Source organism: Leptonychotes weddellii, chromosome 10 (genome assembly GCF_054177405.1).
Source record: "Leptonychotes weddellii isolate Sample4059 chromosome 10, ASM5417740v2, whole genome shotgun sequence".
Taxonomy (NCBI): Eukaryota; Metazoa; Chordata; class Mammalia; order Carnivora; family Phocidae; genus Leptonychotes; species Leptonychotes weddellii.
Window position 1 is genome coordinate 117316676 of NC_138378.1, and position 15452 is coordinate 117332127.

At 44.3% G+C, this 15452-nt stretch overlaps 1 protein-coding gene across 1 annotated transcript in view; it reads right to left on the reverse strand.

Moving 5' to 3' along the window:
- The window catches only part of ASAP2 (ArfGAP with SH3 domain, ankyrin repeat and PH domain 2), a 155871-nt gene that overhangs the window by 43138 nt on the left and 97281 nt on the right, over positions 1-15452 (reverse strand). The window contains exons 7-10 of the mRNA XM_081797312.1: positions 14047-14175; positions 13664-13750; positions 4730-4833; positions 4566-4635 (exon numbers count right to left, since the gene is read on the reverse strand). Coding sequence (XP_081653438.1) covers positions 4566-4635; positions 4730-4833; positions 13664-13750; positions 14047-14175 — 390 coding nt within the window. The remainder of the gene's footprint in view (positions 1-4565; positions 4636-4729; positions 4834-13663; positions 13751-14046; positions 14176-15452) is intronic.

Below are 15452 nucleotides of genomic sequence, written 5' to 3' on the forward strand. Positions count from 1 at the left end.
AGATTATTTTAGGGGAAAAAAAAATATCAATGGTAAAATGTCTCTCAGAAATCTTGGAGAAATCTCCAAATATGAGTGGGCATATCTTACCCACCTCCCAAGCTGCAGAAGGAAAAGATCAAATAAAATGCCATATACTTCAACCTTTTATTCACCCTACCTGTGGCCACCAGCCACATTTACAGGTTGTGAAAGCTTGGATTTGGCATTCATTGAGAAACACACACATGAGCATCCACACCTGGGCAGACCTGTGAGACCTTCATTCATTTATAAACTCCTTTCCACTAAACTCAGGGTAGGGGTAAGGGAGCATAGTCTCCATTCAAATAGGATGGATCCTTGCAGTGTGAAGTTTGGGTTTGATAAAAGGAAGGTGGGGTAAAAACAGAAGTTGGATAAAAAGGGTGGACCAGACTCTCCTGGTCTGTAGCCATGCTGGGCTCATCTCTCATATGAAATTCACTGGATATTCTCCACAGTCGTAGATGCCTAACAGAATCCTTCAATCGTCAGAAATCAGTATTAAAAGACTTCAAGCTCTATCCAATCTTGCAAACCTTGACAATTCCAAGTGAAAGTACCATCAATCCAATTTTGGATCTTTACCAACAGAATTACCTGGCTCATCTAGGAACCAATACACCGAATGATACATTTCTACAGTGCCAAGTGGTTGACCACACCACGATGCAACCACATACTTGACCGCATAAAGTAGTTGTCTACCTGTCACCTCCTGTGATCACACAACTACATATATGCATCTAGGGGATGTTCCTGGCCTATTTCCAAACTGCTGGTGTCCACTGGATCTCAGGCACAGGAGCAGTAAGAGGGACTCGTGTACACAGAAACACTTTCATGCACAAGAAGATAATTCTGAATAGTAAGAGTAGCTACATTTACTCAGCAATTAAAAACCATCATCATCATTATTATGATTTGCCTATAGGAGGCAGGTACTACTGTTCTAAGAATTTTTAATAAAATAACTCATTTAATTTTCCTAAACTGACCTTTGAGGTAGGAACTGCTCCAGTTTTATAGACAGAGGGACTGGCCCAGATAGACTAAGTAACGTGATGAATCTTACAGAGCTTGGGGGCAGTTAAGCAACATTTGAGCCAAGGGCAGGCTGGGCTCAGAGCACAAGCTCTTAATTGCAGCGCATGGATTTCCATGGAAAGCAGAGGCACGGACCTCTGTGCATACCTTTCAGTGCCACAAAAAAGCACAACTGAATTAAAACCACCCTCTAACTTGTATCCTTCCATCTTCCCTGTGCCATGGGGAAAGCTGCTCATTCTTACCAAGACAGCTACCCTCAAAGACAGACTGTCCTTCACATGTACAAACAGCACAAGACATGGGAAAATATTCAGGGCCTCTATTTGAAGTAGGAATAATTCTGAAGGCACAAATGTGGCTACATGTTCAAAGTAACAGCTGTCAGAGTAGGTCCCCAAAACTCAGAACAGCTGATACTGCTGAAGATGTCAGCTTGTATGTTTTACATTAATAAATGTTTGCTATTTGTCCATCCAGATTAAGGAGTAGCTGACACAAAAGCTGTAAGAAAAAATCTACAGGAGAAAATTTTTAAATAGAGAAAACTCTATTCTTTTAATTCTCTCCCCTGCTGCAATTTGAGAGAAATGGTGTCATCACTGAATTCAGCTATAGAACAATTCTACCTAATGCATCAGATACCAGTGCTCTTTGAGAGCTTAATTTGAAAAGCTCTGCCTTAATAGAAAGGAAGGATCGGGAAAGAGATCTATAGATTTTGTGTTTGACTCAAAGCACTGATTATCAGAGCTCCTCTCATTTTAATAATGCCATTCTATTTTTTCCAATTTCTCAGGCCTTTAATAGGAAGTCTGTATTCTTCATGATTGATGATCATTTAAAAAAAATGAGACTACATAATAACCAGGGGACATTTCTTCCAGTTTAAAAAGTCTCCAGTCTTTGGCAGTGTGGCAAAGTGATGCACTTGGCAAAGATGATACTCAATTAGTTATTTTGTCCCAAGGATCACTTTTCCCAGTGCCAGAAAACACAATTAACCTTGGCTAACAGGGAATACCAACTACAGCTTTCACTGAATCCATCCGGATGTTATCACCGTCCCTCTGCTAGAATACAGGACACAACAGTCTCCTCTCCCAAAGGCTGCCAGCTTCCTGGGAAAAAACTGGTTTTCCAAATGGCACAAATACACCCCGTGCTTCCACAATGTAAAGATCTGATTCTCCACTGAGCGCCAGCTACTGCTCTTATATCCCCATTTACTCAATCAGGTCTTTGTGAACAACTGTCCTTTTCCCCCGATGATAAATTAGCCTACTCAGGAAGACGCTGGCTACAAAGGAGCCAAATCCAAACAAAATCAAACAAAAAGGCACCTCTCAAATCCCTTTCTCGGCAGAGGTTAATTCACATCACTGCCCGTGAACACTGAGTGCAGTGGCGTGAGTGTGTGTGTGTGTGTGTGTGTGTGTTGGGGGGGCGGATTCTGCTTTCCAGAGCAAGCAGAATGCACACAGAATTAGGAGAAAAGGACAGCTCTGTGGTGTGTGTATAGGCCCTGCTTTAGGAACCCTCTGGTCTTCCTGGCAAGGCAGAGGGCCAGAGGCAGGGTTGCTCTCACGGCACCCAGCCCAGGCTGCGAAGGGCCCAGTGAGTCACAGAGAGCGCGCAGAGATTCCCTAGACAGGGATCCCCCTAAACACAAAGCACTTACTAAATATGCAAGTTGCGTGACAAGGTGAGCTGTCAGCACGCTAGTAAAGCTAGCTATAACTACTACCTGCCAAAAACCAGAGCAACCCATCAACATTTAAAGGAAACTGAGCCTCTGCATCTTCTAGGGAGAAGTAATGGAAGTGATGTGAGCCCAAGTTTACACTGTGAGCAAAGGATTACTAGGCCTGTTTTCATTTCTCTCTCGGAGGGAGAACCACTCGTCGGCTTAAGCCGAGGCTCTGGGTCTAGCAGAATGCTTTAATGAGGCAAATATACCAAATGACTTAAGAGCTGTAAAGAGGCACAGAATGAAACTCAGTCTTACTCTGTGAAATTTTCTGCATGGAGGCAATAAACCTGAATTAAAACAAACAACTGAGTAGAAAACAATTTGAAAGCAGAGCACAGAAACACAGGTGTTTGGAGCAGGGATGGAACCTGGCCATCATCCAGTCTGTGGTCTTAATTTTAAAGAGGCATGGTGACTAGATAGATCAGCCTCCCTGAGTCTATAGCACTCCTCCCCAACACTCAGGCATATGTCTATACGGAAAGAACATCACATCAGGATCCAAACTGCACAGCCCTGGGAGTGATGTCGTGACCACGAAGGAGGCCAGTGAAGGCTGGATTTTATAAAAGAGAAATGATCTCTATTTGCCCAGGCAAGAGACACATTCAATCTCCTAGGCCAAAGGTCCCAAGAGATCCCTATAGACACTGAACGTATGCGAGGGCCCAGTCTCTCTCTCTTCCCCAAGCAGCCAGTGAAAACGAAGGGGCCCCTAGTGGGACACAATCGAGGCTCAAGGGAGGTTTTACTCTGTTTCCTTATGCATGAATCATGAGAAGAACTGTTTCTCTGGAACTCACGTTTAGCTATTGCCTGTCTACAGCTGTGCTCCTGCCCATCTCTGCCTTTCACCAGGGGAACTGGTGGGAAAGGGGGGTTGGGGGGAATGACAAAGACTCCGGGTCATCTCTACTCCCATGCACTCACAGGACTGGGGCTGCTTGTATGCACAGAGTACCAGGCCTTCTGCTTGGGGAACAGAAATGCTGGCCACCATCAGTGTTCTCATTAGTCCCAAAATAGCAACAACTCAGCCTTTAGACATTTTCAAAAATGTCTACCAGCCTACGTGGTATTTATCAGATTCTGTCATACCAGGTAAGGCATGATACACCTAAGCCACCGTGGGAAAGAGCACCACGGTGTGAAAGGCTGTGTTTGTAACTGTGGTTAAAATCCCTGGTCTGGAAGATAGATTAGTAAATCATTTTATTCAGATTGATTGGTTTTTCAATAGGCTACACACAGAGGCCTCCGTTTCTTGCAAGGACTCTTATACACAGGATGACAGAAAAAGGTCTTGATTAAGGTTGGGCGCAGTGTGTTAGATTTCTACAATACATGACTGAAATCTCTCTTCTCTTGGATTTCGGATTCCCAGTGTACTGACCACCGAAACGCTTCCCCTCTAATGGAAAAGTAGGCATCTTCCCAAGCAGGATATTCGATTTCCAGAGACAAAGACAGCTGGGAAGTGGTGGGCTGTTTGTTTCTGGAAGCCACCGGCGTCTAAATGAAGACCGCCGACCCAGTCAGGCAGTGAACGACACAAGGCTCTCCCCAGCTGGAGGAGCATGAACAGGGGACAGATGCACCACATCGAGAAGGACCCCAGATGTGCTCTCCTAGCTGAGGGGGGGGTTGTCTTTAAAAGGCGTTGTCAAGGCCAGATCGTGCCCAGTGGCTGGCATCCCCCACTCACCTCCCTGCAGCAGTCCCCGAATTAAAAGAGAATACTTACGGTGCCGTGGGATATGGTCAGGAAACCATTTTTAACTGAACATTTCCTTTTCTGCCACACTTTTCGGATCCTTAGAGATAAATGGGAAAGAAAAGATAAGAGTTGAGCAATTTTGGGCGCAGGAGACCCACGCGCACATCACCTCCAGCCCCACGGCCACTTACCCGTCGCTCTTCTTATAGAGATTGCCGTTCCGCTCAGTCCCGTGCTCTTTGTTTCCCTGAGGCTGATGTAAACTATAGGCTGTACTCTGGCGAATTTGTGGATCCTAAAAATGGTCGAGAAGTTGCTTTTAATCCTGTCCAGATTCCAAGTTTTAAAAAAGCCGTCCTTACATTTTTTTTTAATTAGAGAAATGTCATCTATCAGCACACCAAAAAAAAAAAAGGGCATAAAAGTCATACCCAGGAATTCGTTAATGCCACCTGCAAGGCTGGAGAAGTAAATGTCAAACCAGCATCCCCCAACCAGCTGATGGAGAATGAGCTATTTGGAAGTTACAGATTTTACTTAATTATGAGCCTTAACTCCCTGATAATGGCAAGAAGCTCCTGGTGTGGCAAAAGCAGCTTTCAGAAGAAAGGTAACATATGTGTTAGAAAAGGCAGCACTTTTAAGCAAGAAAAATCCCCAATGTTCCACCTCTTACTTGTAGGCAAGTTACTTACACTCCCTGCCTCAGTTTCTTCCTTGGAAAATAGGAAAACAATACCCAGTAAAATGATAAATATAGTAAGGTCTGAGTAAGAGAACACGTGTGAACACCCGGTACGTAACAGGTGTTGAACAATATTCCCCTCCTGATCCATCAACCCAGCAAAGGGGCCGAAGCACTGAACCTAACCGCCTCAGCCTCAGGGCAGACTGTGCACTTGGTCAGCAGAGAATCTGCCACAGTTGGAAACTCCGGTCTTCAGCTACCCCGGGCATCCGGTGGGCGCTCAACTATTGAACAGATGATATCAGAAGCCCTGAGCCGAGCGTGGAAAGGAACTGTCCATACTAGAACTGGAAATTCTGGCAGACGTAACGGGGGAGCAAAACATGAACAGAGTTCACAGGCCAATTGTTTATTGAGAAGCTCCCAACTGCTCCATTTCATAATGGAGGAAATAGAAACACGATGAAAATAAGTGATTTGGTTAAGATGCAGAGCCTGTTAGGGCCAGAGAGGAGAATGGAAGGGAATTCCAACCTCCCCCTCGATGCTCCTTCCATGTGCCCTCGCCAGAAGATGTCCCAAGACACAGTCTCGTCTCCACCATCCTTGGGGAAACTAGGCACTGCCTGATGAAGAAGTCAAAGTGATCCGGATCAAGTACACAAGTATTCTAGAAGTGAAGGGCCAAGTGGGGGAAGCCGCAGGAGTCTGGAGGGACGGAGTTTTCGAGACGAAAGCAAGCAGAGATGGAGAATAAAGGGAGAGTAACACACAGACGCATGGAGAGGAAAGTGGTGGCTGTGGTCATCCTCTGTGGATATCAGGACAGCTAGTGTAGCTCAGACAAAGTGGGCCAAGTGGTAGAAGGGACAGACAGACTTGAGTCAGAGTTACCGACTTCATCTGAAGGCAACAGCAAGCCACCTCACTTCTTGACAGTTTTAAAGGTTTTTGAAGCATAACATTTTAAATTTTGATGAAATTTATCTATTGCTTCTTTTGTCATTTATACTTTAGATGTCACATCTAAGAAACTCTGGCTTACTCCAAGATCATGAAGAGTTATACCTATGTTTTCTTCTAAGAATCCGAGTTTCAGCTCTTAGACTTAGGTTTCTGATCCATTTTGAGTTAATTTTTGGTTATGGTGTGAGGTAGGGGTCCAAATTCATTCCTTTGCTTGTGGCTATCCAGTTGTCCCAGCAACACTTGTTGAAAAGACTATTCTTTCCTCACTGAATTGTCTTAGCACCCATGTTGAAAAAACAATTGGCCATATGTATAAGGGTTTATTTCTGGACTCTCAATTCTGTTTCACTGATCAGTAAGCCTAACCTTGCAGCAGTACCACACTGTCTTGATTATTATAGCTTAGTGGTGAATCTTGAAATCAGGAAGTGTGAGTCTTCCAACTTGTGTTCTTTTTCAAGGCTGTTTTGACTATTCTGGGTCCCCTGCATTTCCTTATGAGTTTTAGAATCAGCTTGTCAATTTCTGCAAAAAGGAAGGGGGGAATTTGATAGGGATGGCACTGAATCTGCAGATCAGTAAGGGGGCTGTGGCCACCTGAACAGTATTAAATCCTCCATTCCATAAACATGATCTGTCTAGCCAGGCGTTTTGTTTTGTTTTGTTTTGTTTTTAGCACTGACTTTTTAATTGTGAAATATATATGGGACTACTCTGCAAATAAGGAAAATCAAAAGAAAATCTTGATCTGAGAAATCAATAACGTGCTCAGGCATCCCATTACTGAATTGACAACAGAGCCTAGACAAATAGACCCCAAAATAGGAGAAACATCCTCATTCTTCACAGAGAGTTCACGCAGCACTCCTGCCTCCAGACGGGCAAACAACTCACTCATCAGGTGAGGATGGTGCCAATTTCCACACTCTCTCAGAAGGGCAGAATATTAGCACTAGAAATCTAGAGCAAACCCAGCTTTATGCATCATTGGGAATAAATGCAGTGGAGGAGAAACAGAGAAGTGCTGTTCACCTATACGAATCCCTGTGAAAGACTAAAAATAAACCTGTCAAAAGACTAAACTGCACAACCAAGAAATACGACTATTGATTTAGGGAGGAAAAAAAACCCTGCACAAAGTAAGTGGTGGGATCATGTGACAACACTGCCGAATGTGTTCACGCCGAGCATATTAATCAGAATGCTCACAGGCCTTATGAACAGGAAAAAGGGCATTCTTCTTTTCAACAGAATCAGACCCTTTGCCAGACTTTAAGGAAGAAATTATGGTTTTATTCTTTAGACCAGACATTTCTTGAATCAATTAAAAAGTGGAGGCAAATCTGAAGCCGTACAATGTAAAATGTGTAAATAAGAGGAATATATTCTATTTGACATAAAATTGAATCTGCTTTAGAACTAATTATTTCAGCATCTTCAAGGTGACTTCTAAGTGATCCAACAAAAACAGCCTTTCTTCACCTGTTCATAGAGGTATTTTATACAATACTTCATCAGGTGAAGGGGTGACAAATGAAGTTTGCCTTTTCACATAACCAAGACTGCAACTCAATGAAATACAATCCAAGAGAAAAGAGCCTTTACTTCTGGGAAAAAGAAGAATCTAACACAGAGAGGCGACTGGCTGGGGGCTGGGGTATCCACGTTACCCTGACTCTCGGAGACTCTCCATCACACTCTGCACTTCCTAGAAAAGCCAAGGATGCCCAGGACTTGACTGAGTGAGCCTCACAATGTGGAGACTGTCCCTATGTCTGAAGCACATAGGTTAAGTAGGCATTTTATGGACCTTCAGAAGGCTCTCCTAAGGTTCTTTCAATAAGCACATATCCTCTATCCTGTGACATCCAGGCAAGTTCTCAGACCCCAGGAACCATCCATGACCCTAAAGTTTATGTGGCCATATGAAGTGTTAGGCATTGGGTCCTGCCAAGACAGAGAATGCCCAGATGAGCAGTAGACTTAATATGTGAAATTTTCAGGAACAGGGGAAAAAAGAGTGATGATGTTGCATATGTTATACATATAAAGATCTACTCATTACATCAGAAGTATCCCTGAGCTCCCTAAGACCCTAGAACATCATAAAAACTTACACACTTTAGGGGTGCCTGGGTGGTTCAGTCGGTTAAGCATCTGCCTTCAGCTCAGGTCATGATCCCGGGGTCCTGGGATCGAGCCCCATGTTGGGCTCTCTGCTCAGCAGGGAGTCTGCTTCTCCCTCTCCTTCTGCCCCTCCACCTGCTCATGCGTGCGCTCACGCTCTAATAAGTAAATAAATAATCTAAAAAACAACAACAAACTTACACACTTTGTCTGTCTACCTCTTAGAAAGTCTGTATTCAGACAATTCTTATAATAAATGGATCACCAAGGAGTCACCCCCGGATGCTTGAAGTTTCTCTACCAAGGGAGAGCTGTAACGTCCAAGTATGTCCCACATACGTCCAAGTACCTTCTTGGGCTATGACAGGTGTGTCCACTCACATGGACACAACCAGGAGCTGGGGGCTTTGCTAAGCAAGCACTAAGCCATGGTCTAAGAACAGTGTTTTCAAATCTCATTACCACACATTCCCCATTATTTCTGGATATTTTTTAAAGAAGATTCTGTCTGATACAAGGTATTATTAAAGTCCTATAATCTGGCTAAAGAGAACAGGCTTGCAGTGGAACAGACCAGGGTTCAAACCCTGGCCCTGACACTACTGAGTGGGCTCCAGCAAGTACACTTTCCTCCTCTCTTGGACTTAAGTTGTAAATGTGGGCACGTGGTATTATATATTACCACCTGCCCTGCAAGCCCGTTGTCTGGATTACTGGTCACAGTTATCAAGTGCCTGGAAAGACCTAAGAAATAAGGCAAGTAGGCATGGCCAAACCACAGAGCAGAACCCTGATGCAGTGAGGGGACAGGAAGTGAAGTGTGGATGAAGGTGGGCAACTGGGGAAGTGGCAGAGCCAGGGGTCAGGAACAGGGGGTCAGTCTAGGTTGGGGTGTGACGGCTCCTAAATCAGAGTGGGGAAGAGGGTCAAGTGGGCGGTCAGTCTAGGTTGGGGTGTGACGGCTCCTAAATCAGAGTGGGGAAGAGGGTCAAGGGGGCAGAAGGACAACCTATCAGAGACAACAGCACAAAGAGCCATTGCTGTTCAACTAACAAGTGGTGGGAATTAGGTATTTTTTGGTTCACTATGGTTCTTCAGCATCTAGGAGCACAGTATCTGTTGAATGAACGAACAAACTAGAACCTGTTTATCAAGACAATGTGTGAAGTGCTTTATAGAGACTATCCTCTAGACCTCATAACAACTCTCTGAGGTGGCAGTATCATTCCTATTTTACAGATGAAGAGACCAAGGCATGGAGAGATCAGGTAACTTGCTCCACGCCATCCTAGTAGGAAGTGAAGACCTACGATTAATTCATGCTCTTCTGCTCTGATAGACAGTTACCCAGGCAAATTTTCCATCCTGGTCAGAAGCTGGCCCACCTGCCCCACCTGCTGGGACTCTACTAACTCTGAATCATCCTCCAAACCCTCATTCCCGACGTACTAACCCGCCTAGCACATATACCCATCTCCCACACAGGGGAGACACCCTTTCTGGGAGCTGACCTCCACTGGAGCGCTCATCACACTGTATCCCAATTTTCTGACCCTACTACCAGGCTGTGAGCCCTTTAAGAGGTGAAAACTGTATCTATCTTACTCTGTCTGTGCAGTGCCTGGTCTAGAGTAACTGCTAAGAAAATGGGGGTTGAGGGGCGCCTGGGTGGCGTAATCAGTTGAGCGTTTTGGCTCAGATCACGATCTCACTATCATGAGTTGGAGCCCCGCATCAGGCTCTGTGTTCAGTGGGGAGTCTGCTTCAGATTCTCTCTCCCTCTCCCTCTCCCTCCTGACATGCTCTCTCTCTCATAAATAAATAAAATCTTTAAAAAAACAGAGAGAAAGAGAAAAAGAAAATGGGAGTTGAATGTGTGACTCAATGAACAAGTCTTCCATGAAGGGCGAACTGAAGGCCAGTCAGGCCACTGGGAGCTTGGCAGAAGAGACAAGGAAGTGAACACCTGGCCAGAGGGTTGTGATTAAGGCCAGATTTAGGCATGATAAGATACACAAGCCTAGACCAGAAAAGCCAGAGTCGGAAGAGAATTATCGCTGTCACGGACCTCTGCTCCCTGGACAGCACATACTATTCAAACACATTCCTACCAGACAGGGACACTTGAAAAGTGGGGAGCACTGGGGCACCTGGGTGGCTCAGTCGGGTAAGTGTCTGCCTTCAGCTCAGGTCGTGATCACAGGGTCCTGGGATCAAGCCCTGCATCGGGCTCCCTGCTCAGCAGGGAGTCTGCTTCTCCCTCTGCCACTCCCCCCTGCTTGTGCTTGCCCTCCCTCAAATAAATAAGTAAAATCTTAAAAAAAGAGAGAGAGAAAAAGAAAAGGGAGGAGCATAAAGCTGACATGAAGAGAGACCACACTTGAGATGTCCAAAGTGGGAAAATCATTGTGGTTTCAGCGCTCAAGCCTACCAACACCAGCTCCCAGAGGCTGAGTCCTCCCGCTAGAGGCACGAGTCTGGGTTCTCAACAGCGAACGGCAGAGAACCCACATGCCAACAATGAGGTTTTGGCAGAGAATCTGCCAGCACTGCAACGGGATCTGTCCCACAGGACTCCACTGAGATGGGACGTACATGGGATGGGGAAGCAGAAGGCGCATGCAAGAATGAGCAGTATTGGAGGGCTTTAACTTTCCCAGATGTTAAAACTATGGTGCATATATAGTAGTCACTGCACAGTTTAATTCTTCTGTAAGTCTGAAAAAATTCATAATAAAAGTGGAAAAATCAAATATCAGAATCTTTGTTACAGACAGCAGAAATATCAAAAATACAAAACGCCAGTGAGGTATGGGGGCACTGGGATCATAATGGCAGAGTCTCCCTCCCAAAATGTAGCTACAGGGTGACAAAGAGAAGCAGCCCAAAGCCGCCATATGCAAGAGCCACATTCTTCACTTAGACCAAATGACTGATGTTTGAGATTTACAGGAAGGAAATAGGACAGTGGCTCGCACCAATCATCAATGCAGTTTCCTTGGGGCACGTTACCTAATTTTTATGAACTGAAATTATGTAGTCGCTTAACCAACTAAGCCACCTAGGCACCCCATGAATTGAAATTAGGTAGTAAGAATTTTTGTAAATGTTAAATAAAAATTATCCACACCTTCAGCTAAGTCAGAGAGAGAATCCAAAAAAAAAGGGAATGAGAGTGCCCAACGTTCAATTCTTGCTGTAACTGGAAGAGATGGAACCCCAATCATAAAAAGTATTTAATAATATATAAAATTCCACTTATGCACATTTGCTTCCTACTGACAACTGTGTTCAGAGACCAACCACTCTATGGAATACCATCATCAAAAAGCAATGCAGAGCGTAATACAACATCCAGTATGACACAATCACGAGCAAGAAACTGGAGAGTTCCGTATTTGGGCAGAAAGACAAAGAGGAGCAGTAAAGAAGGTTCTTATGATCCCTCTGTGCAGTTGTGGGCAGCTGGGCTGGGTGTCAATAAAAGCACACAAACACAACAAACCATAAAGACTTCTGGTCTGTGCTGGTAGATTTGTTATATTTTTCTGCAAAGCTATAAATAACCAGCTGACAACAGCCAGTTTTCCCAAACCTCCTAATTCTGCACAGCCAAAGTAAACGGGGCCTTTGCACTGCGCCCAGAGGACCACTCAACTGCAGACTCTGCTCTCCTTTATTATAAGCCTGAGCTTAGCTTCGTGGGTTTGATACTCCTTTTCAGACAAGAGTGGCTCTCGACCACTCCCAGACCTGCGCTGGGGAGCTGGCTGCTTTGTCGGCATTGGGGCTCCTACACCTACCACCACCTCTTCTAGTTAAACCTAAGCCCCTGTTTTCTCCATACTCCAAGTTCTTTTTCTCCTTCTTTTCTTTTTATCATCCACGTTTGGGAATATCAAAGCGTCAGGATCTATATTCTCCAGACTGGGAGGAAGCCACTATCCCGTGGGTAATTTCAAGCACTCACATATGACCTCAATCTGCCAATCTCTCACTTAGCTGACCCACGTTTACCAAAAACCTAGTAAACGAGCAATATGGTCCTACAATTCATGGCTGGTGAGGGCCAGAAGGCAGGAGGGCAAACTCAAGCTGCTCAAGGTCTAGCTAGAGAAAAAGCATCTGTGCACTTGAAGACACAGCCAATAACCCATAAGGAGTATGTCCTGATTGAAGTAACTGGAACTCAGATCATTGGGGCTGGGGTGAGCAGAGGCAGGGCTGTGGGTGGTTGAGAAGGACATGAAGAATTCAGCTAGGCAGCAGGAGGGGAGGGAGGGCGTGAGTCGCTCTGCTTCCACAAAGGGACAACAGCAAATGTATAAACCATAAACTTGGAAATTTTCCTTTCAGTAATATTTGAGAATCCAAATTCTTTACCCTTTAATAAAACCCAGAGAAAGGGTTAAAATTAAAAATGCTACTGGCCATTAATGTATGCACGGAAGAAACTAATTTAAGTTCATGAAGAAAGCATGCAAAACTCTCCAATTTATTAAAATACTGAACTACTTACTCTCCTAGACTTCGGTCACAAAGGTAAATGCATTTGGGAGAGAAACAACAATATTCAGTTATAGTACAGGAACTCAAAACTGAGCATACCAAACTGCAGTGAACTTCATGCTCTATTAAGTAGTTTAACAGTTATTTATCTAAAATCTATTAATTATACATTTAAATACATTCCTTTATGTACAAGGAAGGGGGTTATGTTTAAGTTCACATTATAATATCCACCCTGTAGTAAACAGATCATAGAATTACCTTAAAAATGTACTTTTTAGTATTTTTTTAAAAGCCTCCAAAACAAATTGTCACTGTGGATGTGTCAGCATGCAGAAAAGAGATTACAGGAAAGACATGATGCCAGAGAAACTAAGGTCTCCTGCTCATCGAAATGCAGCTGGAGGAGACTCTAGTTCCCCATGTTTTACAGAGCACGATCTCAGGGCTGGAGGATGCAGGTGGCCACCTGGTATGGGGCCACAGAAACCACAAAGTTCCAAGTAGAAAATCAACGGCATAAATACCGAGTATCTACGTAACAGAGATTTTGAGAGCTACTCATCTACGACCAGAGAGCACTAAAAGGGTTTATATGCTACCATGAAGGCCAGGTCTCCAGTAAATGCCTCCCCCCTTGAAATAAACAGGTCTTAAAAAGATGGTTTCATAAGACCAAACTTAAGGAGCAAACCAAATGCTTGGTGCTGGCCTGATACAGCCCCAGGGTGAACTGTGAGCTCCTAGAGGACCTGAATGTAGCATTCTTCTGTCCCAAAGCCTCTGAGACACAGGTATACAAGTGCAATCTTTCAAAATTAAATCCCCTCACCTCTTTCTGTTCAACCTGCAATGCTGATTTCAAAATATCTCGAAGCTGTATCAGTTGCCTTCTTTCTTCATCCTGGGCCTGTTTGATCTTTAAAAAACAAAACAAAGAAGAGAGAAGCAGGGCTGAGGTACAGTGAGGTTCTGGGAGTTCGTAGGGCATCGCCTCAACAAATGCCTCCCCTACCAGATCCCCCCTCCCCCGCCAGCCACAACAGAGGACGGCCACGGGGACTCCATCCTCCACGGGGCCCCACCAGGCTGTCAGCTTCTGGCGCACGCAGCATGCAAACACGGGATCATACAGAAGCCATGCTTAAATCAAAGCATTTGTTTCATAAAAACTGTTTTGACACTCATGTGGGAGAGAAGCCACTAGCCGCTTACTGTGTGAAGGTCTGTTGAAAGTGTCTCAATGGAAGGCTTGAGGCTCTCAACTGCTTTCAGTCCATCCTGGAAAAAACTAAGAGGAAAAAGAAGAGACACAGATAGGGTTTCATAAAAGAGGAAAGAGTTCTATTACATGGAGAAAATACTTCTTTAAAGGAAAGTGAGTGAAATCATGACGCAATTCCTGGGGGAAAACACTGTGTGAACCAAACTTTAAAATATCAGGCAAACAAAGAATAAAATGACACTGAAAACCGCAAGAAGTGACAGAAAAGGAACTGCAATAAGCCTAAGTGTTTATAATTGCTCTTGACCCATATGATAGGAGCCCTAAATTTTCAGTGCATAATGGGAAGCAGGCCCCTACTGACAAAAGGCAGTGAAGGCTCTGGTTCAGGAATGGAAAAGTCTGAGCTCAGAAAAGCATGGGGTGCAAGTAAGAACAATACACTAAAAAATCTTCCCAGACAGTCAACAGCTAAGTGGAAAAGAGAAGGCAGAAAAAAACAAAGCGAGTTTGATGCAGGTGAATGGCCATGCCCCATCTGCAGAGTAAGGAAATGTGGTTGGAGAACTTGAGATCAAATATCAAAAGGAAACTTTTTTTTTTTCAAAGCCCAGAACTCAATGCTTGTGAAGTTGTTTATAGTAAGTGATGCAGGAAATATAAGAGAAGCTAGACAGATTTCCCTGCAGCAACAGCGGGTTGATGCTGAGCACTGCCCCGAAGCATGCTGTACAACCCTTTTGAGAGGAATGAAGAAAACGCTTCCCCGTAAGCTCAGGGCAGAGTTCAAAACGTAACAAGGGCTGTTATGCCTATGTGATTTGGCCTCTGCCTAGGTCTCCAAGCTTCAAGTAGCATCATTCACCCCCTTTCATTCACTAGATTCCAGAGCTAGCAGCCTTCTGTCAATGGCCATCAGACCTTTCCTGCCTCAGGACCTTTGCATATGCTATTTCTGTTTTCTAAAGAGTTCTCCCTGCAGATATCTTCTGTTTTGCCTGGATTATTCCCACCCACTCTTCAAATTTTAAGTTAACTACCACTTTGTTAGTGAGGCTTCCGTGACCCCTTACTTTAAAAGAAGTCTCCTTCTGGCAGGATATATTCAGAGCACTAAATGAGAAAAATATGCAGCCAAGAATACTATATCCAGCTAGGCTGTCATTGAAAATTGAAGGAGAAATAAAAAGCTTCCAGGACAAACAAAAACTAAAGGAATTTGCAAACACAAAACCAGCCCTACAGGAAATCTTGAAAGGGGTCCTCTAAGCAAAGAGAGACCCTAAAAGCAACATAGACCAGAAAGGAACACAGACAATATACGGTAACAGTCACCTTACAGGCAATACAATGGCACTAAATTCCTATCTTTCAATAGTTACCCTGAATGTAAATG